A 26,796-nucleotide genomic window follows, 5' to 3' on the forward strand; every position below is an offset into this window, starting at 1 on the left:
TAGCGCGAAGCAATTGATCTATTTTATGAAATTTATATATATGTACATGCATTATAGACACACACACTTACACCTACCTCAATGTGTGGGGGGTTGCACGTGCACGCGTGAGGTGGTGGCTTTTTCTTCTTCCTCTTCTTTTTCTTCTCTCTCTCTCTCTCTCTCTCTCTCTCTCTCTCTCTCTCTCTCTCTCTTTTGTCGTTTGGGAAAAGTGGGGTGTTTTATGGACCTTCATCATGTGGTAACCTATCATAAGGCACAAAAATAGCACAATGAAGAGGGGCACAAATATATCAATAAGGAATCCTTATATTCATGAAATAGAAAGATACATCTAGGTACATCTCAAGACCATCCTCCTGACACCACACATGTAAGGTTCACTACTAAGCATAGGATATAACATTAAGAGGACATCCCAAGCAAAGCTTGAGTGACTACTACTACTTACATAGGTGCATTCATAAGCAACACCATGGTATATCTATAAAGCTGCAAATGGTTCTTGGGGATGGTGTTTTCATGTGGATGATGGTGATGCATGTGTGCATGTGTGGATGTGGTGTGGGAATGTGTATAATATACATAGGCTACACATGAAAAGGCGTCACATGTAGAGCACATCCCAAGCAAAGCTTGAGTGACTAGTGACTAGCCCTATATAGGAATAGACAATGGTATACCTACATAGCCCCGACTTGTGGGGAGGAGGGGGAAGAGGAAATGTGCATAATGTGCATGTGTAGGTGTGGTGTGGAAATGTGTATAATGTACACATGCTATGCATGAAAAGTCCACATCGTACCACCTCCTTTATGCCAACACTATTCGCTTGGGAGAGAATTCTTGCCAAAGACTCCAATGTGTGCACAACTAGCCACATCAAAGCCTATCTACGAGTGAGCAAAGGCAAACCATCCCTACTTAGCCCTTATGCTCAACATGTACATAGAACCACACAAGCATTGGACCATGAACACAAATGGTAATACAACAATCAAGAGTCAATAACTCCAGTACCAAACCATCCCTACTTAACCCTTATGCTCAACATGTACACAGAACCACACAAGCATTGGACCATGAACACAAATGATAATACAACAATCGAGTCAATAACTCATGTCCCCAAAAGACCTTGGGTGAGCATCACTATTTTCATTTTGATTTGAAATAGAAACTTCAAAACTAGTATGTAGTCTCACACTCCTAATTACGATGTGTTAATGCACTTCATGCCCGCACGCACTACATATGCATGCACACAAAATTACTATTTTGATTGTGCATGCACAAACTCATGTAATATGAATTTTTTCCTTTTTGAATTTTTATCACGCAATATATTTCCAGGGAAACCTACCTAGTGCTCCCATGGTGTTTGAGACGCAATATATTTCCAAGGAAACCTACCTAATGCTCCCATGGTGTTTGAGACTCTTTGAAGTAGTCGTACATCCATATACTACAAAGCTAACTCCAAACGAGTACCTTTATTTGGCGCTAGGGTACTCTTGCCATTGCTGTTAGACCTGGATGCACCATAGATTTCAACCATGCTGAACTATGAACAAACCAAGTCTTAAGCCAATTCATCAAGACTCACACTCTAGGACAACTATGGATATGGGTATCAGCACCAACACCAATACTAGGCCATCCTCTGCAACTTTGTTGAGGATGGCTTGATTAGCAAACAAGGACAAATGACCATGCAAGTCATTTGAGAATAGATGTGCACCTCATGGTTGAAGTAGCATGGACTACAAATAGATTCGATAAACCATTGCAATACACCCTTTATGCGCCTACCATACGGCTCAACCACAGCACGCTTCACCAAATCATTAAGATGGATGAAGCAGCACAACCTCTAAACGGATGCAGTACCATTGCAATACAGCCTAGATTCACCTAGCATGTGGCTCAATCATTGTGACCTTGACTGAATGATCAACACGGACATCACTGGGATAGGCATCTGAGGGGGCATGAATTTCACTAACACCACTTCACATTATAAAATTCCGGATCTAATAGATCATCAATCAAAGGCCTCCTCACACTGGCTCCAAGTTTGAGATAGAAATATAATACGGGGAAGCACAGGTTGACAAACCACATAACAGATGCCAAATGCGGAAGCTGGAAAAACACTATACATGCATGCAGTTGTCTTGCCTGCTACAAGGTACAAGGCCACTAAGATTAGCTTTTTGATGGACACTCAACCATAACCCTATTCTGGATCTTCCATCATGCCTCACTGCTGTCGTTTCTTCCACCACCTGTCCATTTCCGTAACCATGTTTTAAGTAGTAGTTATAGAAGCAGATTGTAGTAGCAAGGAATTCTAGAAGGGCCTAAACCTAGGCCTTGCTTGCAGCTATCTGACATGTTAAGAACAAGAGTCTTATGGATTACCTACCGTTTGACAGCAAGTATTCACAAGGAGTGCATGTACCTGTTGATCCATAAAACAGGCAAAAAATACATCTGTTTGTTGCACAGAAACAGATGGAAGTCATTATATATGGAGCATATCATTAAAATCAAAGAGGAAGTAAATCAGCTATCAACGATGTTCAAAAGTACAGAGTACATCAAGCTTTCCTGCCTCTGCCCAACTTCCTCCTATCCAGTAATAGCACCGAGAATCAGCACAAATACACAACAATTATAAAGAAATGCAATCATCCCAAAACCACCTTAGAGCTACAACTTTCACAACCACTCAGTACTTGAATCCCTACTTCCGAAAGCACAACAGGAACATCTGATCTCAATCGTTCAATATAAAATCCATGTCATAAGTCTGCCATTGGTTCAAACTAGCCGCTCTCATGTGGGCCTTTTCACTTCATCTGATTGGTTTGGAAGAAAAAGTTTTTCCTGTGATACATCATCTGTATAAATCTCTTTGCCAGTACACTAAGTTGTATCCTCATTATTCCTCAAAACTCTTCTCGACAAATAGCATGTTGAACACTCATCCTTGTCTCTTAAGACAGCTGAGATAGTGTTCAAATCTTCATACTTCTCTCATAGGGCCACAGCCATCACCGCCATCCTCAGCCTCTTGACAATGTACATTGAATGTGCACAACTGGTTATGACCATAACCTGTCCAATAGAAGGTCTTTGGCTGCAGACCATAATCCCACGTACACCACAAATCCCTTGAGATGCACGTGTGCAAGTGCCTGACAAGATCGAAACAAAAAGATAACCAAGCATCAAACCAGACGCTACTCCTCCATCCCAATCGGAACATCCGGTAGATTCCATACGTCTTCTTCAATGGGTGCATTGACAAATCGGACAGCAGTACTTGCTGCACATCATCCTAAGCGAAGTCAGCAATATCAAAACAATCATAGAAACCAGTTGTGTTTCTGGGAAGGCAGACATTTGAAAAAACATTAATGATGCAAGGAGAAATAATTGGATTACAGGTAACGGTTACCCAAAATAACTAAAAGCTGTGCTTCTAGGCAGGCAGATATGTCAAACGATTAATGATGCAATAGGAACTAGACAGATTATAGGCGACTACCACCCAAAATAAATGCACTCTTTACACTAGCCAAATATCAAAGATCAGAACATACCATCCACCATAGAGATGTCTTCCCCTTTTTGTCCACGATTATAACTATGCTGAAGCTCTCGTTTGATTTCTGGTGTGACCTGCACCGCATCAGAAAAAATTTACAGAATCATAATGACAAGAAATAACATGGTTCTCAATTTTGAGAGAGTAATAGAATGGTATTAGGAGAAAATGTAAACCAGGTAATGTTTATGATGCCGCATCAATCGTTCTAAGCTGTCTTTGTCTTCTTTTCTTAATTCATTCTTGTACCTGAAAATGAAAAGACAGATTTGAAAATCTCTGAGTTAATGCTCCTGTGAAGTATCTGCCCTAAATCATACTACTAAGTGACACTTTCCAGTGCTCAAGTTTTCTGTTTGAGCAAGGCTCAGAATGAAGAATAGTATTAAGAGGATGGACTGCCGCATTGTTTACCCGATTCGAATAGTCAGGAGTTCCAATCTAATGGGGTAACAAACAAGAACAATTCTATGTCTGTCAACTAAATGCAGCTGATGCTGAAGCTGTAATGCAACAATAAGGCTGTGATTGCATGTTGCATGCACTTACTGAACTGATGCATAACACAATGGAGCTCAACGCACAGCAGTGATAACATATGGATTGCACAAACAGGCTGGATGAATAAGAATGCTTACTCTTACCTGTCTCCACGTACAAGTTACGCATGGCCTTCAAAGCCGAGCAACCTCAGAATGTGCTAACATAAATACTTCCACAGAAACCTACTGACTTAACATCCCTACTACATACAGCCTCTACTAGCAGCATTGGCAGGGCATACCAATGCCTGCCGCAAGCTCTTTTGTGGACAGGCACCAAATTGTGCCAAAATCATGTCTTTCCGGGAAGTCTGTACAGGCCAGGATAAATGTTGTTGCACATGGTCGCTCCAAATGGACAATATCCCAATCAAAATAACCCATTAAAGGCCAGCCACAAGGTAGGGATCCAAAATTTATGACTATTGCATATGATGGAAGAGGACTTACATACAAGCATAGTATGCTAAGAGTCCTCTTGAACCTCACATGTTTCCCTTGAGCTAGGTTTTCATAAAGGTATGCACTTCACTACCCCAAACATGACTTGTGTAAGCCAACTTTTACCATTTTTCCAAACCAGCCAACAGTTAGTTTTACATTTTGAAAAATGCCTGTGGAGATCAAGGCTCCGGTTTATTACAAAAACTCTACTGAAAATGACAAAGTTAATCCATGTACCTTTGCACAAAGGCCAGAAGGCATTGATGCCAAATCACTGGCATTTGCCTGTCATCCTCCAAAAATCGCATGAAATGAGACATTACACCGTCCAGAACTCTATATGGTAATGCATACTTCTTGTCAAAAAAGAGTTTCATGAAATAGCTGTCACGCACGAAAAAGAGAAGCCATATAAGTGCCTCCTCAGGACACCTTGGAAACTCTTGAAAGGATTAAGTGCTTGAACTGTCACATTTCTGGCTAATATGTGTACCTGTTTGTCCCACAATATTCCATCCCTGCTATCTTGAGAAGAGCAACACTGCAGGTCGATACCAAAGAGAAACGGTTAAGCTGACTTTCTAGAATTGTGTTAATAGCCATAATGGGCCACCATGAAATTACAAAGCAAGGATAGTCTATCAACAGATGTTAGAAGTAGCACTTAGAAGTTCAGGAAAGGTACAGCAAGTGCAGTACCAATTTCACAGGTGATAATCCAATGAAACATTAAAGCTAAACATCCCTTTGATAGCTAGGTTGCAGGAACATAGTAATACAAAAGTGCTGTGAGGTTTCAGGACTAAGGAAGTTATTCTCTGAAGATCTGCAAGAAAACCAGACTTATATTTTCATGTAAAACATGTATCAAGGATTTAAAGTTGTAAGATTTGCTGTTTGAGATGGACAACAACTTTTCAGAGACACCTTAAAGTAGATCATGGTTCTAAATAACGTTAGAACACTACAAATTGTCTAGAGCTTGTAAAACTGAAAATGCAATAGATTCTAATGGATATGAAATGGGCACAAAAGTGGTTCCAATTAGTATGTCACAATATTTTCGAGCTTCTGGTACTAAGTTTGTAACCAGCCTTCCTCTTTTTTTTTTCTTTTTCTTTTCTTGGGAGCCGGGTGCCTAATCAGACTCAAAGGCGGAACCCTGTGCCACTAGCTTATGATTTCGCTACTTCCTTCAGGACCAAGGCCCTTGGAAGACTCCTCCCAATGAGCGGAGCGTAGGTAGGCACCTAGCACCCCGGTTCAGGGGCCCAGGTAGTGCTGAACTCTCACCAGCTAAAACTGCCGATCCCGGAAAATCCCCTCAAAGGGATGCCATACCCCAAGGTCAAGCATCGGCTCGAAGGTGGTGTCCCGTCACACTCGAGCAAACACTGTCTCCCGACAACATTCACTTGCTTGAGCGAGGAGGTGCCATCATTGGTACAAATACGAGCTTGCACACAAGATCGCAAAGGGAGGATATCGTCATCTCCCTAACCGCGAAGGGTAGGGATCACGCATATAATGCTCCCAAGTATCTCCGCATTGCCTCCCGAGGAATGCTGCCACGAGGCGGTGCCCCAGGACCACATTCCTCGAGTGCAGACGAGTGCTCACCCAGTTGGGTAAACACACCCCGCCGATCTCCCCACCAAGCGTAGCTTCATCCTCTAAGATACACCCTGGGGACAAAAGGTCGCGAGTTTCACTTATAATACCCGAGATGTGCCTGTCGCGTTCATCAGTCAACACACGACAGGAAAGCAGGATGTGTGCATAAGAGGTTACTGCTTCGCGAGAGCTACACAAAGGGCAGGTTTGCCGACGAGCATGTCGATAGCTATCTGCCATCTTCACCCCACCGATTTGTGCTTAGCACAGAAACCTTTCCTCTAAAGCCTTGACATTCTCCGATAGGTTGGTACGAAAAAGATAATTCTTTGAGCATTCAAACTTGTTCTCATTATAAGAGGCGAGTCTCACACACTCGTGTTGCCGTTCCCATTTCTTCTAAACATGATACAACCTTCCTCCTCATATAGGGTGGTAAATAACCTGATTAAGCACTAAATACCGCAATTAACAAATTCAAAAAATTGAAATGCACACTTTACCATATAATCTTAGACATTGGACATCTTCTTGGCCCCAAAACTCGCGCCCCTTGAAGAAGAAGTTGATGTACAATGGGATTCTCCCAATCCCTTTCGGTATTCCAACTCCCCCTTGCTGTCCAAAATGACCAGCAAGTCTTCAATTTGATTTGCCCCTTGATTCGGGCAGTCAATTGGCCTTCACCTACTTTGATGGAGATGGAAAATGCCCCAAATTCAATTATTTGCTGGTCCCTCCACTTGAATAGGCTAAAAAACAGCTTCAGCCCTATTGAATCCAAGTCTTGGAGCTTCCAAATTTTGGCACGCTTCCCAAGGCTGCTGCTAAATACTAATTTCTGCTACAGATTAGGACTTACAGCAGAGAAATCTAAAATTTCTCAACCTCTAGTGATCTCAATGCTGCAATCTTTGGAGCAAGGTTGTAGAAAGGCTAGGAGATGAGAGAGAATGCTGAGGAGAGTGAAAATTCAGACTTTTTTCGCAGAGAATTGAAGAAAATCTGTCATTTACTGTTGCTGCCCTATCTCAACAGCTTGTAGATACAAAGAACTGAAGAAAATCAGTCATTTACTGCTACTGCCTTGTCTCAACAGCCTATAGATGTTGTCACCTGCTATTGTTTGGTCTTCTCTTGCCCCTGGTTGCCTCAGAAGGTCCTCCAATGGCTGCAAAACAAACCACCAGCATCTCCTCCCTCTCTCTCGCAAGTTGAATACACTAAAAATGCCTCTCTCAAGTCTCTAAAGACGTATTTCAATCTTGCATGGGCATTTTTTACAAGTGGCAACCTTCCCAAATGATTTTTCTTGCATTATCCATAATTAAATATTAATTTCAGTCTTCAAATACTAAAAATTAATTTAATAATTATTTCGATCCCCTTAAAAATAATCTAACTAGCTAATAATTAAATTGGCTAAGCAACTTCCATTCCCGAGTGTCTTTGCATCATCTTTGACCATCAGATTAGTGTTAGCTACCATTAAACGTCACTTCTCTAGTGTCACCAACTCGCACTTATGGCCAAATGAATGACCTACACCAACAACTGGCACCAGATACCACCAAGTACCTGTGCAACATAACTTATAACAACTTTTACCTTTGACATCCCGTGATTTCCTCAAGTCCCGAGCTAGTAAATTTACTCTAGCCCCAATTATACCTTACATGTGCAACATTTACTTAATAATGTGATTAAAAACTAATCCATTTGTTAAGTGAGGTTTCAAAAATACATGTCCTCATGACAAAGTTCCTTGAAAACATTTCAAGAATCCACTTTGACTATGGAAGTCACAAATCAGCAAAAAGATGATCAAGAAAGAAAGAATTATCATGCCGATACTAAGAAACCAGTAATGTTACATAATGTGGAAGAGGAGGATATTTCGAATGCATTATACTTACATAATAAGCATACGTGTAAAGCAGATGATGTGGTCGAGCACTTTCTACTTTCTCTTGAACATGAAAATAATGATGTGACTAATCAAGTTCAGCCCTCATTATTTTTAAACCACATGCCACAGAAACAAGCAATGTGTAGTCCGTACCTATGTCATGAGGCTAATTTAGGATTTCTAATAATTATACGCTTAGAAGAGTGAAAGAGAATGGCGTTCCGTGTTTAAGGTCGGAAAACTGCTCCATGGAGAGCAAGGTGTTTTCTGGGGAAATTGGGGTTTCAAGACAACTATGTTCATACTCTAGTGCATAAGTGTAATGTGCAATTCCAAACCTCTAATTCTCTTACTACACATTTCTCAAAACTCTGATGAAGCGGGCTTTCATCTCCTCATTCTTGGGACCATCATTTTGTTCCTCGTTACCATGTGACTATGCAACTCACAAAGGTTGTGTGACATGTTATTGCATAATATAAGTGGCACTTGAACTGACATGAAAGGAACAACTTAGAATTTTTTCCCCAGGTTTGTCCATACAAAAATTGCAATTCCAAAAACAAATTGGCTATGCACATGGCATGGGAAAAACATTGGTACTATGAATGCTATGCCACCAAACTATGCTAGATCAGATGAGATGGCCTGCAGTAGATGAAGGTGCAAATAAACTCATCATTCTTTTAATTGTACCCAGAATAATCCAGAAGGGTCTCTTGGTCTTGAATAAAAAACAGATCGGCTTATCATACTGGCCAATTGCTTGTGTTCATCATAAGCTATGTGAATCACTCAAGTCCCTTCCAGCAGCCTTGGCACATCCAATCCGACTTGTGAAGGATATTCAGCTTTAGAGCACACATTTTGCAACCATGTTTCCTATCTGTCGACCTCATCATTTCGTTTCTCCTGATTAGTTCATGCTCACCCAACTACCCTGTTGGAAAATTCCCTCAATCCGGGCATAGCATATTGTATCAGCTTCTTATCTGTGCTTTGAAGTGTTCATTCCCATCTTCAGCCAATGCTAATGGCTTGGGGCCAGTTGGCTCCACTCCTCACCATCGTGGTAGTAGCCTTATGAATAAGAGTTTGTCACTTTAACAACCCACACAAAAACACGTGCAGGTTTGTATTAGCATATACTAGCCCGCCCACCCCCCAACAAAAAAAAAAAAAGCAGAGTATATATTGAAACATCAACCTATTCAATACAATATGAAACACTGGATTGTTATTAGGCCATCTAACCAAGGTATGTGAAAAATACCTTACTGATAAAATCAAGCCAGAGCCTTCCACTTTCCATGAAAGTCAAAAAGTCCAAATACAGTGTACTAATAATGTTAAAATACCTGGAGTGCAGTGCTGGAATTGAAACTTTCTGAATGATGCTCCCTATAATCACTGCTTCCCGCAAGTTACAAGTTCTTGACTGCATTATCCAAAAGAAAGTAAGATGATTTTTACAGCTCAATATGCAACATCAAACATACACAATCTGAGTGTGACATTTGCAACTCCAAGGCAAAGAAAGTTACAAAAGTCAACTAGGGTGCCTGAATGAAACTCAAAAGTTAGGGGTCCTTACTGTCTATAAACCCCTATGGTTAATTCTACATCAGAAGACAAGTACAAGTTTGCTTGTCAATATTACACACTTATTTCACATAAGACTTGCATAGACACGACATGAGTACACACTGTTTATTCATAAATAAAATTTTTTGTTATATTATTCCCTCTCATTAAGTGCATTTGAATCCATTAACTATTCCTGAATGTAACATAATCCCTCATTGAAATGTCAACAGAGGGAAGCGCATCGCAAATACACTCTTCAGTCCATGAGCAGATTGTTGATTAACTCCTCTACATCCGAACTGCTTCCATTTGATCAATCCTCTCCAAAAATAACTATGAAACAATTTATTTAAGGACTATCTGGACTCTGAACCTAAGTCAAGATTAATTTGTACTCAGTCTCACGCAGGCAGATGGGGTCTCTCAAAAGCTCATAGTCCCTCTGATGAGAGAGTAAGTCACCTAGAAAGAGCACCGACTCTCAACCAACACTGATGATGGAGGGAGAGATGCAGAATGCAAATGAAGGGACAAAAGAAATTTCTATACAGAATGCATAAAATGCTAGTGAATGCACAGTAGAATACTTATAGATGTCAATTTGAAAATTACAAAATGAGGAAAACTCCCCCATTTAAAAATGCACACCAAAAGTTACTGAAAATTTTGCAATCTCTATTGAGATTATCACTGTAAACATACAGATGAAATTCATCACAATAGATTCCAAAGATGTATCACCCACTCCTTAAGGATAGCTAAAATTTATGCATACCCCCTAAAATTTAGATCTCCCCAATACAGGTATCAAATGAAAGCTCTTTCAAAGTACCAACACAAAGAGCATGAAAACCTCAATTTGAGATTTTTAAGGAATGATATATGCATTTAAACCACAAATATTGTGATAATTGCAAAAACAAGATTGAAGGAGAGTGGTATTAGGGTTTTGCATGTGGAACACAATAACTCTCTAGCATTGTGTTTCTTTTTAAAATAAGAAGGCTTCTTCATTAATCAAGCATGTCTTGGAGCTGTTAAAATCAAGCTAATGCATTTTTAGCTCAATACCCCCTCTCTGGCCCAAAACTAAGCCATGAGAAATAAACCCTTGAGATAGATTTTTCTTTTACCCCAAGGTGTCCCACCCCAAAGCAACCAAGGCATCCAGTAAAGGGTGCAAGTCAGCTGCCCAATGACCTACCAAGACTACAAAGGTAATGGTTATCTTACCAAGGGAGACCAAGTGATCACCCCAAAGAGGCCAAGGCATCGAACCAAGGGTGCATGTCGAATGCCTGAGGACCTACCAAGTTCTGCAAAGACGGATGGAACCAACAGTGGACTGTGTGTTTTTTCTTCAATTTTTGTGCTTTTAAAAAGAGCTTTGGTTTAATTTGTTTAAAATTTTAAGCATTAAATGAGAATTTCAGATAGTTGTTTATCCCATTGAGTCACTGTGCCCTGAAATACAGGAAAAGAAATATGATTAGCCCCAATATCATCATAAAACAAGCAAAACAATCCTACATATTACTAGGGTAAGTACTTACTTAGGGATTCCCATATGTATGTGTGTGTGTCAATCATATGGAGAATATCTGAAGAGAAAGGCAATACGACAATTAAGCAAGCAAGACAAGCAAAGCCAACATGCAAGCATAGAAAAAAAATGCCATTGAAGATTACCATGAGCGATGCTATGAGTATGGTGGGTCTAAAGTCGACCACTCCAAGGGTAACCAAAAAGGAATAAATACGCACAAATGTATGTTTACATTAACAAAATATCAATGTATGGGATAATGCAAAAAAATATGCAAGTATTTATACTCATGCAGAATGGGATGCGACGATGCCACTTGGATAATGCCCATGCAAGGGAATTGTTTACTTGCCCAAGCACCCTTTTATAATCATGTCATCCTAACAGTGCAAATGAAGTTACAAATGTCCATAATATACAATACAAAATAAGTAAATGTTTAAAAGTGAAAATTTATAAGCATCATCACTATCACTATCAAGAGAAGAAAACCGGCCCCTCTCAAACTAAAAGGAAAAGTAAGAGACGATCACTCTCTCCCCGTCAATCTAAAAAAGTAAAGAAGGGTGAATCCAAACCAAGATCCACGATACAAGGTACTGTAGAACTAGCTTGTTGACCGCCTCAGTCAACATATCTACAAAATTGTCACTTGATGGCAAAAACTCTAGGCAAATGGTGTCTAGCTCAATCTGCTCTCTAGTGAAATGGAAATGAACCACCATGTGTCTAATAGGATTGCCCGCAAGGGCAATGACACTCTAGTTGTCACAATAAACAACTGTAGACAACTTGCAAGGCAACTATAGTGCGGCCAACAAGTTCCTTGAATAGATAGCCTCCGTAGTACCATCGAAGAAAGTCTAATACTTTGCCTCGACCATGGAAGCCACCACCGTCTCTTACTTACGACTAGCCCAAGAGATAGGTGTCATGCCCAAGGTGTAAAGGTAGCCACTACGAGAATACTGGGTGTCAAGATCTCCCGCCAATCAAAATCAATATATCCTTGTAAGCATAAAGCATGACCAAAAGTTAGTCTCGAATTATAGATATATCTTATCTTAATGCACAAAGACAAGCAATATAATGAGACATTCTAGGTATAGTAAAATATTGACTAAGCAAACCAGCTGAGAATGCAAGATCCGAGCTAGTATGAATTGACCAAAGTGATTTTCCTATAACAAAACAATAGGTGTGAGCAAGAAAATTCTGGCCCAAGGTATCCTTGTGCAGCCCTTGTGCAAATGGACAGTGTAATCTAAAGGCATGGCCACTAGCTGTGTTTGATCAATGCAACACTAGTCTACCAACTGTAGGATGTACTTCTACTATGACAGTAAGATAACTCCCTCAAAGCTGACAATCTCCATCCCCAGGAAATAAAACAAACCTAAGTCCGTAATCTCAAATGTTGAGTAAAGTTGTGCCTTAATTTCTACTATAGCCACAATATCTAAGCCAGTGAGTAATATATCATCAACATTCAGCAAGATATAGTTGACCTCAGCACCAGTGGTGTACACATATAGATTTGGATCATAGGGGGTAGAATGGTATCCATGACTCCGTAAGAAGTCTTTCATCCGATGATACCAAGATCTTAATGCTTGCTTTAGCCCATAAAGAGCTTTCCGCAAGTGAAATACCTTGTCAATCCAGTCAACAAAAAAAAGCCCATTGGCTACTCCACATAGACTTCCTCCTTCAAATAACCATTCAAAAACATACTTTTGACATCCGTAGTGAGCGACAAGCGCAACCAATAGATAAAATAACGTCAACCAAGTAGTAGATGTGAAGATTTCTTCATAGTCGATGCCATGCTTTTACTCTAAAACCTTACACAAAAGGTAAACCTTGTATTTGTCTTAAGTATTATCAGTCTTTAACTTAGTCCTAAAAGCCCACTTCTTCTCAATGACCAGCTTGTGACAAGGACGATTCATCAATGTCCAAGTTTCATTTCAATCAATACTATCCAAATCCTTCTTCATAGCCTCACGCCACAGAGAGTCTTAGAGAGCCTCCTGCCAGCTCAAAATGTACAATGTAATTAGTTGTAAACAACGATGTATATGAAGCTTGAGGGGCAAGCCGAGTAGACCTTGTAGAGCTCTCCGGAGTGAAATATAATGAAAGGATCCCCAGACTCCACATGGTCTGTTGGAACCAACGAGGTAAAGGGTCTCGCGGAGGAGGCCTATAAGCAAAAGTATCTACATGAAGATCAAGAACGACTAATAGACCCAACTCAATAGACACGATCTCAAATAATGTGTATGGTGGAAAGGACGAAGAACCTCGCGCAGAAGATTACATATATACCTCTCATCAAAGACAACATTCCTTCTAATGATTACCTTGCTCATCCGAGGATCGAACAAACGATAGAGTTTCGCTTTGAAAGAACTTTCCACAAAGATCAAGAGATCTGCTCAAGGAGTAAGCTTTCCTATCTTATCATCAGGACTGTGTATATAAGCACGACTATCGAAAACTCTAAAGTACGAAATAACAAAAATGCCTCGTACAGAGTTTTCTTAGGAACTACTGCAATTAGACATCGAATGAGAATGTACACTGAAGTATTAACAACCTCGACCCAAAGGCACTCAAGGAGTTGTACTGCAAACAACATGGAGCACGCCATGTTCAAAACTCTCTGGTTACTACACTCTATGACTCCATTCTATATGGGGAAGTAAGTAGAGGTGAGTTGACATGCAATGCCCTACTCCTGAAGAAACTCGAAGAGCTCATGGATAGTAAACTTGCCACCAGAATCACTCCTCATAGTACCCACACAATGACCAATCTGGTTATAAACCAACAACACCCAAGCACTAAAATAAGTGAAGGCATTAGCCTTGTACTTTAGAAAGTATACCCACATGTATCTACAGAAATCGTCCACTATCAAAAAGAAATATGTCATTCAATGCCGCAGTGGATGTGAGACCACAAAGATCTACATAAATGAGCTTAAGAGGTCTCGCAGCACCAGTGACAAACTGTTGAGGAAAGAGTGTACAATGTCACTCACCTAGCTGACATGCTTTACAGAACTCTCAAGATAGTTTTAGGTGTAGAAGGCCCTCAACCATCCCTTGACATGACAGCTCATAAAGAGTCATAGCCTAGATGTCCTAAGTGAAAATTCCAAAGATGCTCAAAGTTTGCGGGTTCTCATGTGGTAATCGAGGCCTAGAAGTGATGAAACTCCAAATCCTGGGCAATCGCTTCAGTAAGAAAATGTCATGTGGTAAAGGCCATTAGACTATGCCGCCTTGCCTCGAGCAATCACTAAACCAGTCTAAGCCAAGAACCTCAACTATGGTCAAGGTTAAGAAAACTGCTCGCTCCACCTAGTAAAGCTATTGAACGAACAATAAGTTCACCCCAAGTTGGAAGGCATGATAGACACCATCCAATGAAGCAAGATCCAAAACCAAGTCAATGAGCAAACTGATGCAACCCTTGGCATGAATCTTGATCAAGGAGTTATTTCCTACATAAGCATTCCTGATTATAGGGCCTTGGGAAATGAAAATGTCCGCTCTAGGAGTCATGTGATGGGTAGCTCCACTGTCCACAAACCAAACAAGCGCTTTAAGTGCTTAGATGCGACGAGTCAGTCTCTCTAGACATCTTATTAGGAGCCAACTCACAGATGTGAATAAAACTTGCATCTGATGTCTCTAAGAAGATGATATGAACCTCTACAGACCAATCAGACAAACCCTCTAGAGTTAAGTAGTTCATTGATTGTGATGACTGACCAATGGCAATGTGGGCCTGGCCGCGCCATTGCTCTTGCTGCGGTTTACCAACACCCTTCTTTCCCTTTTGGGAGTTACCCAACTGGGATGCGAGGATCTGATTCTTGGATTTTCGTTGTGTGCCTCTTGCCTTAGATTGACACTCCTCATCAAAATGGCCAGCCTTTTGACAATGATGATAAAACCTATTCTTCTTTGGTACATTCTACCATCCAAGTTAAAGATAAGAGGGAGTGATTTCTTATGATTCACCAAAACTTGCTTTGATTTTGATTTTGATTTAAGTTTTATTTGCCCTTGCCTTGTTGCCCCCTCTGAGAAGATGCAACTAGAGCCCTCTCTATCGAGGACGTGTTATGAAATTAATCAAACCACCGTGCATAATGCAACAGTTAACACTCAAACTCATAAAATGTAGACATTTGAGACTGTGAAATTACCCATTGCACAAGATAAAAATATTTTCTTAGCAACTTATTAGAAACATGGTAACCTAATCGTCTGAGGACTTAGAAGCCCCAATGGTTGAGAACTCAGCCACGAGACGCCGATACTCAATCAGTCATCTTTGTCTGTGATTTTTAAGTTTTAAAGTCCATGATCCAAATTGATGGGACAGATCCTCTCCCATGCTGCATAGCAGTCAATCAAGTATACCCGACGCTCACATGCTAAGTCAAAATGCTGAAGTTGAGAGTGAAACTCAAGCATGAAATTAAGCCTTCTAGCTGATGCGTTATAAGCCTTGCATGAGCGGACGATCTTGTAGGAAATAAGGGCAGGATCAGATTGGGATTCCAACCCCTGCATTAAAGCCCATAGATTTTGAGAGTCTAAGACATGCATGATCAAATTTGACCAAGTGATATAGTTTGACCCATTGAAACGAGTCTTGTCATTAAAAGCATACTTGGCAGATGAGAAACTAGAATCATGAGGTGTCTATGAAGATGGATGGATAGGATAAGATGGTAGTAGTGTTGATGTATAAGTAGGAGAAGGGGATAATGATGGATAGGAAAAAATGGGCTACTGATATCTAATGAGTGCCGATTACTGCGGAGGGACCGAAATGGACATAGATCCGTATGATATCGAACGTGTAGGTGGAGACACTAGGACATGATAGTCCTATCCAAATAGGGGCTTGGGCACAACAAAATGACCAGATGGTCTACTAGGAAAATGCCTTAGAGGCAAACTACAATACCAAATGATCCACACTCAAATATATCTAAGATGCACTCCCAGAGGGATAACCTAAAAGTGTATGTGTAGGAGGTTGAGCCTCCATCACAGGTATACCACCAGAAAATCAAATATGTAGAGGTACTAAAGGCTCTGCCTAAATATGAAAAACCCCCTGATATGATGTGTGGTGGATAATGTGGTGCACTTAACGGAAGCAAAAAGGAACGTGCAATAAAAGATGAGGAAGGGATGGATGGAAGCCCAAATGGATTTATGATGGATATCATTGTGGAAAATATGGTTGATTCCTTTTGTCCATTAAATACATTAGATGAAGATGCACCTACTCTATATTAACTATGAGAAATAAAATCATTTAAAGGGAAACAAAGGGACAGAATACTTACAAGTTCTTCTTTTAGCTTCTTACCTGTATTGAATTCATAAAGAAATGCATATCGTCACCAATGCCACAACAAATAAATGACCATGGATCCCCCTCCTTTGGCCACACCGCCGAAGTGTCCCCTCATGTGCTCTCCTGACGAAAGCCACCCACTCTCTATCAAAGAACCAACCCATGCTCTTGCTGTATTTTCTTTGTTGATTTCAGGGCTGTTTTGGCCATTGCTGATCAGGCAACTACTGCTCCAACTAGGCGACCTGTTTTTCCTACGTTTTTTGTTGACATCAGCATCCGTACAACATGCATCAGCCCCTCTACTGACTCCGTGTCAATTCCAGCCTGCGTTTTGGTGTCTTTGCGTCTCCTAGTTGGGCGATGGCATTCTTAGGCTGTTTTTGCTGTTTCAAGCAGTTTTTGGCTGATTTTTTAACTTTTTGCAGCAGTGCAGAAGACAAAGTGGGATGCGGACTCGTCTAACGAGTCATCATTTGCCTCAGATTCCAACTTAGATTCTCTAACCGAGATGAAGTTCAAGGTGCAGAATGGATCCTCTTCTTCGGATTGTGGGAAGGGCTTGGTGGCCCTTTCCTTAGTTGCTTTCTAGTGGTGGTGATAAGGTCATCCCTCACGACTCTTAGTGCCACAGAGAGAGTGTGAGAGGGTGATCCAACAGGGCAATCGTGCCTCATTTATATTTCTATACAGATGCAAAGGATCCAAAGAGGAACGTCCTTGACGCATTGACTGAAGTCCTGGCAAATTCAAATATTGAAGCTAGGATTAACATCCAAGCAGAATCTGAAATCTGATACCATGTCAAAAGTGATGCAGCAATGGAAGCATAAACATGTGCTGAAATAAACTGTTGAACACAAGCCAAAAGAAAAGAAAGAGAGAACACGATACACATGAGAACTTAGATATATGCTCGAGAAACGGAATCCATATATCAGACGCGAGACTATCAGATACGACAATGAGTCACTCAATGTGTGGGCACTGGCACCAGCTCCTCTCTCCATGGAACCTCTAGATAGTGAACTGATTGACTAAGGAGGAGGAGCCCATAATATATAGGCATGAATAATACCATAAAATATGTCAGGTTGGCCAGCATTAATGCTGGCCACTGGCAACAAGAAATGCTATAAAGCATAAAATGCTACACAATAAAAATGCCTAAAATATCTACATAATGTGCCCAGCCCACAATACATGCTTAGACTCACACATGAGCTGACATACTTTGCTAAGAGTGTGCGGGCAATCAAATGAAGAGGCTACTTGCTATTCAAAGAGTGTCTAGCAACCTATGAAGGACTCTTTCAAACTCCTGAATTTTAGCCCTTGTGTGCTCCAAAAGATCATGAATAGGGGGCTCCTCATCAATCATGATGCCCTTTTGGCTGTAAATTAGGCTAAATAGGCTAATGTAATGTATCTAAACCTGGTGGAAATGAAGGCTGAGAAGAAGGACCAACCATGGAACCATTATGGAAAAGTGGTAGTAGGTGTCAAAGATGTCTAAAGCATCAATAGTAGGCTTGTTTTGACAATCCAGTAAGGGGTGGACTAGGAAACTGACAATGATCTTGCTTATAGAGCGTTGATTAACGCAATACCCTTTGCCTTCAGCACTATATCCAACAGAAATGCAACAAATAGCTTTATCATCCAATTTGTGTTTTTTCTAAGAAGGCGCATGAGCATACACCAACGAACTGAAAGTCCTCATAGGAGAGAGAAAAGGCTTGGAGCCAATCCATGCCTCATAAGGAATGATTATGCATAAAGCTCTGGAACACCTATTCAAAACGTAAGCGACGCATAGAACAGCATCGAAACAAAAAGAATTAGATAAATTCTTTCTCTTCAACATGCATCTTGTCATCTCCATGAGTGACCTATTCTTTCATTCCACTACTCCATTTAGGTGTGGGGAATAAGGAAAAGCACATTAATGATGAATACCTCAAGATGAAAGATACTTTGAAAATTGTTTGGAAATATATTTCCCCCCCTCCGATTAGTGTGAAGGGTCCAAATGCGAAAGCCGCTTTGATTCTCCACCATGGCAATGAAAGCCTTGAAGCAAGAGAAGACTTCAACCCATATACCCAAGTAAATCACGACTTGTCATCGATAAAGGTGACAAAATATGGAAATCCACCAAGAGAATTGATCCACATAAGACCACAAACATCACTAAAAAGTAGATGCAAAATAGATCCTTAATATGCACGATAGGTGGTTTCTTCTTGCCACTGTCAACCACCTCAAATAGGGCTTTGCCAATGGAACTATACACCCTATTGTTGTATGCAAACTCAACCAATGCCAAATATTACTCCCATAATGTCTTGTGGTTTGAAACATAGCACCTCAAAAGATCTAACACTGTGAAATTTGCTTCCTCAAACTGACCATCTATCTATGGATGGAATGATGATGAAAATTTCAACATGGTACCCATATGCTCAAACCCACCCTTCCAAAATAAACTCGCCATCTAAGGGCCTTAATCATTGGCGATCAACCCTAGCATACAATATACTTAAAGATATGCTGCAAAAATAATCGTGCCATATGATCAACCTTTATTTTCCTCCTCACCAGAATAAAATGGGCATGTTTACTAAACCTACAAATAATAGTCAATAGCCCATCATTCCCTGTAGGTGTCCTAGAAAGCTCAAAAATAAAATCCATCCCAATGCTCCACCAAGGCTTGTCTAAAATAGACAAGGGCTACAACAAGGCCAATATCTTTTGTCTATCATGCTTGCCTTTTGACATACAATGTATGTCTTGACAAACTACTCTATATGATGCCTTAAAATTGGCCAATTAAAAAAATGCTCCCACCAATACCTCTATGTCCAGCATACAAAGGAGCAAGACTTTCAATGATGACTCTAGACCTCAACTGCCTTGTGATACACAATCGTCTATGCGTCATCAGAAACCCATCTCTTAACACAAAGTGCTCATGCCTCTGGCCCTTACTAAGCTGATCTTAATCATTGACAAAATGCAAATCAACAACATATTGCTCCTTCATGGCATCCAACTCAATGTGATAAACCATATTAACTAAAATTTCTGGCTTACAAGAGAGTGCATCAACCACAACATTCTTTTTACCATCAATGTGCATAATCTAAAAATGAAACATTGAGAGAATGTTTGCTAATAAACTTGTATGCTTCTCTAACAACTTTGTATGCATCAAAAAGTACGTCAAAGTTTGATGGTCTATTTACGTTGTAAAATCAACCCCCAATAAGTAATGTTTCCGCATGAGTTACAATCAAGAGCTCTTTCTCTCAAACCTACAAATTCTTCTCTGCACTGTGGAGAATTCGGCTTTCATAAGCCACAACTCGGTCATCCTACATAAGAATAGCCACAATGCTTATCCATGACAACACGATGGTCACATGGCTTCAAGACCACCCCCCTCAACTAGTCCCCCATTTTCCCTCAGAGGCAATCCAATTGATCTATCAATACTATTATGGACTTTACTCAAGCACTCATTGTCTCCCTTCAAGATAGACTAGACGCAGCCTTCACTTCTCTTTCTAAGTTGCCACCTACATCTAGTGAATAGCCCAAAGCGATAGAGCCCCACTTTCCCAAGAGAACCTCTAGTCCAAAGGATCATAAGCTTTACCTCTCCCTCGGCTCAAACGTTAGTACCACTAATTGAGATTCTCCCACTAATCTCACCACCAAAACGTTAGATTCTATCATGGCACACACTAGCTTATATTCACTTTTCTATTGTACATTTCTACTTTTACTATCCTACATCTTTAGCCAACATAGACCTACGTTTTGCAGCAAGCTATGCAAAAACAGAGCAGAGATGACATTCATGTCAAAATGCAGGCATGTGATTGAGCAACAAGGAACTAACATGTACTACAGCCATGCATAATTCACTCCTTGAAGAGTTTACCAAATAAAGCTCTATAAAGGGTAGAGAAAATGATGTAACACAATCTTACTCATCCAATACATTGCACCATTGCTCTTTGACTAAATTTTCATAGTGCTCAGCAATCATTCTGCTGTCATACAAACCTAATAATACGAACAACTTGAATTCAAGCCAGAATAAAGCAACTGCAAAATGAACAAGCTAACACATAAAATGAAGCAACCATCAACTTCACCAAATGAGCATATTTATAATGCCCATTAACCTTCGTACTACAAAAGGGGTACCAAGGCTTGCCTAGTTAAGCACAAACATAGCATCTTTTAAGCTGCACAAGAGTGTGAAAGCCATGACTACCAGCAGCAAATTTACTAGCATCAAAGCTCTCTTAAGTGTTTCACAAGACCTGACAGATGAAATGCAGGAAGAAATAAGCCCAGAAAATCCATGAAATACACACTTACTCCACAACTAAAACACTGCACTCACCTGACAAATAGGTAAAAGGATTCCTTTGTAGAAAGCAGATGGTTTATAAACGGCTTTCTTCAAAGATTGATAGAGCGCAAAATGTAACCTTTTGTGCGTGTTGATGTCATCACGAACACGTGGCAGCAAAACAAGATTATAAAACCTTTGTGCCATTTTCACATTCAAGTTTGATGCAAAAAGACGAGTTGCCTGGTACATAGCATTGGGAGTCCACTGCTCTGGTTCTGTAAGGTACAAAACTTCTTCCCAATTGGAGAGCGATGGCAAGATTTTAAAGGCTTTTGGCACTTTGCCAGACCTATATCTGCTCAGAAGTTTCCCAACACTATCATAAACAAGAAGCCTCATCAATAACCAACACTCAATTTCCCCAACTTAATAAGCAAATCAGAAACTCTAAGTAACATACCCTTTGTAAACCTCAATCACCTTCCCGTCCACAGCTGGCAATGGTCTGCCTTCTACAACAAACAATAACAGAGAACAATCAGAAGATGGACCTACCATGAGAGCTACCATGAGAGTTTCGCTCGGGTTAGTCCTTTCAAAAAATGACAACCAATAGCCGAGTCTAACCTGTCTCTTTAACAGATGAGTCACTTTCTCGGATCTTTTGCACGATTAAGTCCGCCAACGTATGCTGAGGTCCAGCCTTTTCTGCCATAAACATTGCAAGAATTTTTTCCTCCTCTTCTGGGACTTCCTGCACATTAAGACATTGATGGCTTCAGGCAGCTCATCCCCTGTAAAGCATATTCTTAGCTTTCTAAGACGATGAAGATACTACCTCATATTCATCAAAATAGCTTTGGGAATCAGGAAAACCCTCATCCTCATCCTCCTCGTCACTGCTGATGCCATCCTGGATGGAAGAGAAAGCAGCACGTGCTGCTGCAACCCCAGTTTCTTCATCTCTGCAATTTGAAAGTTACCTCAAGACCCCATAACAGATGGGCAGTTACAAAAATTACAAACTGCTGTGCTCTAATCAGTGCAGTTGCATGGAAATATCCTAGAACACAGAATGTGTTCTTCTGAGGGCAGTCGTAAAATTCTTGTGGGTGCACAGTCATACATACCAGAGAACTGTGGTCTGATGTGCAAATACATCTGATTATAGGTCCATCGTAGAGGTATATCTTCACAAAAACCTCCAACTTAAAAACTTGCACTATGTGTGTATACAGAAATATGGTGTGATAAAAATGATATATGTTAATGAAGATACAAATTATAGGTCTGTCGTAAAAGTATGTCTTCACAAAAACCTCCAACTGAAAAACCTGCACTATGTGTGTATACAGAAACATGGTGTGATAAGAATGATACGTGTTAATGAAGAGGCAAGCGGAGGACTATAAAAGTACTTAGCAACTTTAAAACCTGACCCACAAACGCATTGCCATGCATGTATGTGTGTGCATAGAGAGGGGTGTGATAAAAATAATATGTAAAAGATGCACGAACCCAGCATAATAAATAAGCATTGATGAAGCCTATGTACCTTAAGTTGCATTGATGAACTAGACCGTAACAAAAATACAGTACATTGCAAAACATCCTGTGCTGCACAAAAAGCGATCCATCGCCAAAAGATCCTGATCTAATGAGTTAAAGATGAAACACATAGGAACAAAACACCAACTCGTTGTAAGACATCCCGTGCTGATGAACGAGGTTGAACTGGACAATAACCAAACACTAAAGCACTGCAATACATCCTTTAAAGATGATCTAGACAGCTCAAAACCGCACCTTTCTTTCTCAATATCACGCTGCTGTTTACGAGCTTCTCGCAGGATCTTGTTGCTGAGAGAAGTATCGACGTACTGGCAAAAGAGAGGGACATAAAAAACGCAAAAATCAGTGCAAAAATGAAGCTACCACATATTGCAGACAGAAAAAGGGGGGGAGACGCAAACCTCGTCGGCTTCTTGCAGCTTACGCGATTTGGAGGGGCGGTTCCTCATTGACGGTTCACGAGGGTTGGACTCCGTCTCAATCTGGTCAAGGAGGGAGAGAGAATGCTTGGAGGTGCTGTCCCCTTTGCTGCGTTTTTTGTGAGAAGGGCGGGGAGGCGCACCCTTCGAAGACGCCATGGCCCAAACCTCAGAGGAGAGAGAGAATAAACAGATTCTCTGTATGTTCTCCCGGCAACAGCATCAACTTGTAACCAACAGTGAATATAGAACTTTCGTATCAACAATTTTATTTTCCGAAAATTAATTAATTCACCAACTATATTATTTTATTACTTGAGTTACAAGTTCAGGAGGTGTTGGAACACCAAGGAGCTTCCGAACTTGGCTCTCAAACCAAACCAAAAAAAAGTACTCATTAATTGCTGATTGGGAAGGAGAGAAAAAACATAAGCAATCTCTTTCCGCCGCCGCCTCCTCCTCCCTCTCTCTCTCTCTCTCTCTCTCTCTCTCTCTCTCTTTAGTACTCCCACTTAGGGTGGGTTCAGACCCAGCAGACAAAGGGACGTCCCAAACAAAGATGGCCAATCAAAATTCAGCATGGACTACTGAATGTTCACACACATGGTGGAAGGCCAAAAAAATTAGGGGCTCTTTTTGACATGTCAAGGCCAAGTGTTTGCTCCTCTCTTCCGGCCTGCCCAGCACGAATACTTCTCCTTTGCGCCATGTCTTCTCTTTGGCTCCTTCCATCTTGCATATGCAGCAAAAGCTTCAAGACTGCCATTGCAGTTCTTGAGCTCTCTCTCTCTCCACTATATATACGCGATGCTTCGATCACATCATCAAACTCTCGAGCTTCAATCTACAGGCTCTCTCTCTCTCTCTCTCTCTCTCTCTCTCTCTCTCTCTCTCTCTCTCTCTCTCTCTCTCTCTCTCTCTCTCTCTCTCTCTCTCTCTCTGCCACAATGATGTCGGGTGCATCTCTCCCTCTCTCCCCAATGGCATGTAATCTTCATTGAAAATCGTGTTCATCTCTCTCTCTCTCTCTCTCTCTCTCTCTCTCTCTCTCTCTCTCTCTCTCTCTCTCTCTCTCTGTGCCACAATGATGTCGGGTGCATCTCTCCCTCTCTCCCCAATGGCATGTAATCTTCATTGAAAATCGTGTTCATCTCTCTCTCTCTCTCTCTCTCTCTCTCTCTCTCTCTCTCTCTCTCTCTCTCTCTCTCTCTCTCTCTCTCTCTCTCTCTCTCTCTGCCACAATGATGTCGGGTGCATCTCTCCCTCTCTCCCCAATGGCATGTAATCTTCATTGAAAATCGTGTTCATCTCTCTCTCTCTCTCTCTCTCTCTCTCTCTCTCTCTCTCTCTCTCTCTCTCTCTCTCTCTCTCTCTCTCTCTCTCTCTCTCTCTCTCTCTCTCTCTCTCTCTCTCTCTCTCTGTGTGTGTGCCACAGTGATGTCAGGTGCATCTCTCCCCAGTGGCATGTAATCTTCATTGAGAATCGTGTTTATCTCTTTCCTTTTTTGTAATAGTTGGGTGCATCTCTCTCTCTCTCTCTCTCTCTCTCTCTCTCTCTCTCTCTCTCTCTCTCTCTCTCTCTCTCTCTCTCTCTCTCTCAATATGTGGACAATTTGACCAGAATTTGCTTGATTTCTCTCTCTCTGAATTAGGTGCATTATCTATCTGAATCTGTGCATCTCTCTCTCTCTCTCTCCACTCCCAAAGAGGCATGCAATCTGCATTGAACTAAAAAATTGGGTGTATCTGTCTCTCTCGGTGCATCGGATCAATAAATCAAGTCTAGACATTGGATTTGTGTTGAAATTGGCCTAATTTTTGTTTTTTGCCATCATGCAAGCTTTTATCAGGCCTCTATTACGTCGAAGCACCTGCTCATCTCGCTTCACTTGGCATCACTGCTTAGCCAAAGGGATCACTCGGGTACGCTCAAAAGAAAAGAAATTAGTAAACTACATGATGTCTTTTTGCATGCAAAAGCTGATTTGGATTGTCTGTAAAAAGAAAAGAATTTAGCAGAACTTTACCATAGGCATAGGTCAGTTTGTACAATGAGAATCTACTTTTGACATGCAACTTCTTCTCAAGCTGAAAGATGTTTGCTTTGGCGCATCTCTCTCTCTCTCTCTCTCTCTCTCTCTCTCTCTCTCTCTCTCTCTCTCTCTCTCTCTCTCTCTCTCTCTCTCTCTCTCTCTCTCTCTCTCTCTCTCTCTCTCTCTCTCTCTCTCTCTCTCCACCCCTAAAGAGGCATGCAATCTGCATTGAACTCAAAAATTGGGTGTATCTGTGTCTCTTGGTGCATTGGATCAAAAAATCAAGTCTAGACATTGGATTTGTGTTGAATTTGGCCTAATTTTCATCTTTTCCCATCATGAGAGCTTTTATCATGCCTTTGTTACCTCAAAGCACCTGCTCATCTTGCCTCACTTGGCATCACTACTTAGCCAAAGGGATCACTTGGGTACGTACAAAAGAAAAGAAATTAGTAGACTCCATGTTGTCTTTTTGCATGCAAAAGCTGATTTGGATCGTCTGTAAAAAGAAAAGAAGCAGAAGTTTACTAGAGGCATAGGTCAGTTTGTGCAGTGAGAGTCTGCTTTTGATATGCAGCTTCTTCTCAAGTTGAAAGATGTTTACTTCGGTGCATCTCTCTCTCTCTCTCTCTCTCTCTCTCTCTCTCTCTCTCTCTCTCTCTCTCTCTCTCTCTCTCTCTCTCTCTCTCTCTCTCTCTCTCTCTCTCTCTCTCTCTCTCTCTCTCTCTCTCTCTCTCTCTCTCTCTCTCTCTCTCTCTTTCTCTCCGCCCCCAAAGAGGCATGCAATCTGGATTGAACTCAAAAATTGGGTGCATCTGTGTCTCTCGGTACATTGGATCAATAAATCAAGTCTAGACATTGGATTTGTGTTGAAATTTGCCTAATTTTTGTCCTTTGCCATCATGAGAGCTTTTATCATGCCTCCGTTATGCCAAAGCGCCTGCTCATCTCACCTTACTTGGCATCACTGCTTAGCCAAAGGGATCGCTCAGGTACGTACAAAAGAAAAGAAATTAGTAGACTCCACGCTATCTTTTTGCATGCAAAAGCTAATTTGGATCATTTGTAAAAAGAAAAGATTTTAGTAGAATTTTAGCTGAGGCATAGGTCAGTTTGTGTAGTGAGAGTCTGCTTTTGACATGCAGCTTCTTCTCAAGCTGAAAGATGTTTGCTTTAGCTACCATGTGAGGGTGAATTCAATGCTTATACGGCACGGGGGCTCAAGACACTAAGGATTTAATAGGCTTGGTGATACCATGGCCGAGCCTATTCGGAGAATCTGTTGACGAGAGGAGGAGTCGTAACTCCTAGCTTGTATCACTACCCGAATCAGTACATTCTCTAATGGTAGTAAATGAAATATATGTGAAGTTATCTATGAGAGAGGGCCCTGCATCACCTCTTTGGCAACCATTGCTGGGGCTGCATGGCTGGAGCCTGAACCTAAAACTATAGATGAGGAAGACTCGTCGATAAAGTTGTCACCCTTTGTCATTGGTAATGTTGTGTCACACTAATTTTCCTTAAAATTTATAAAAGTACTACTTTTAGTACCGAACCTTGGTTTGTAGATGGGTATTAGAACTCAATTTTGCAGCAAAGCATTTTTTAATTTGCAGCATTCATTGGTGCACATCGGAACTCAATTTTCATTTGTTGTAGCCTTCACACATGTGATAGAAAGTGTGTGGAGCAGGATAAAATAAAAAAACAAAGTTAGGTACAATTTTGCTATTCTTTTCTCT

General features: G+C 40.9%; 1 protein-coding gene across 3 annotated transcripts; it reads right to left on the bottom strand.

Annotated features, from left to right (window-relative positions):
• Window positions 1-2,722: 2,722 nt before the first annotated feature.
• LOC148025308 (bystin-like protein) lies at window positions 2,723-23,255 on the bottom strand. Of its 3 annotated transcripts, none has more exons than XM_087692337.1 (12): window positions 23,001-23,255; window positions 22,834-22,907; window positions 21,866-21,992; window positions 21,655-21,781; window positions 21,488-21,539; window positions 21,076-21,403; window positions 9,484-9,563; window positions 5,096-5,143; window positions 4,840-4,986; window positions 3,793-3,865; window positions 3,612-3,690; window positions 2,723-3,346 (listed from the first exon to the last, which is right to left on the bottom strand). In XM_087692337.1, exons 1-12 carry the CDS (start codon window positions 23,175-23,177, stop codon window positions 3,342-3,344), a joined length of 1,317 nt encoding a protein of 438 aa, XP_087548463.1. In that variant the 5' UTR covers window positions 23,178-23,255; the 3' UTR covers window positions 2,723-3,341. The 3 variants fall into 3 exon arrangements, with proteins under 3 accessions (XP_087548463.1, XP_087548462.1, XP_087548461.1); XM_087692336.1 differs by having other exon boundaries at window positions 2,723-3,334; window positions 21,488-21,536; window positions 23,001-23,254; XM_087692335.1 differs by having other exon boundaries at window positions 2,723-3,334; window positions 23,001-23,254.
• Window positions 23,256-26,796: the final 3,541 nt, after the last annotated feature.

Source organism: Lygodium microphyllum, chromosome 14, assembly GCF_053477565.2.
Source record: "Lygodium microphyllum isolate KBCC chromosome 14, Lygodium_microphyllum_v1.1.10, whole genome shotgun sequence".
Taxonomy (NCBI): Eukaryota; Viridiplantae; Streptophyta; class Polypodiopsida; order Schizaeales; family Lygodiaceae; genus Lygodium; species Lygodium microphyllum.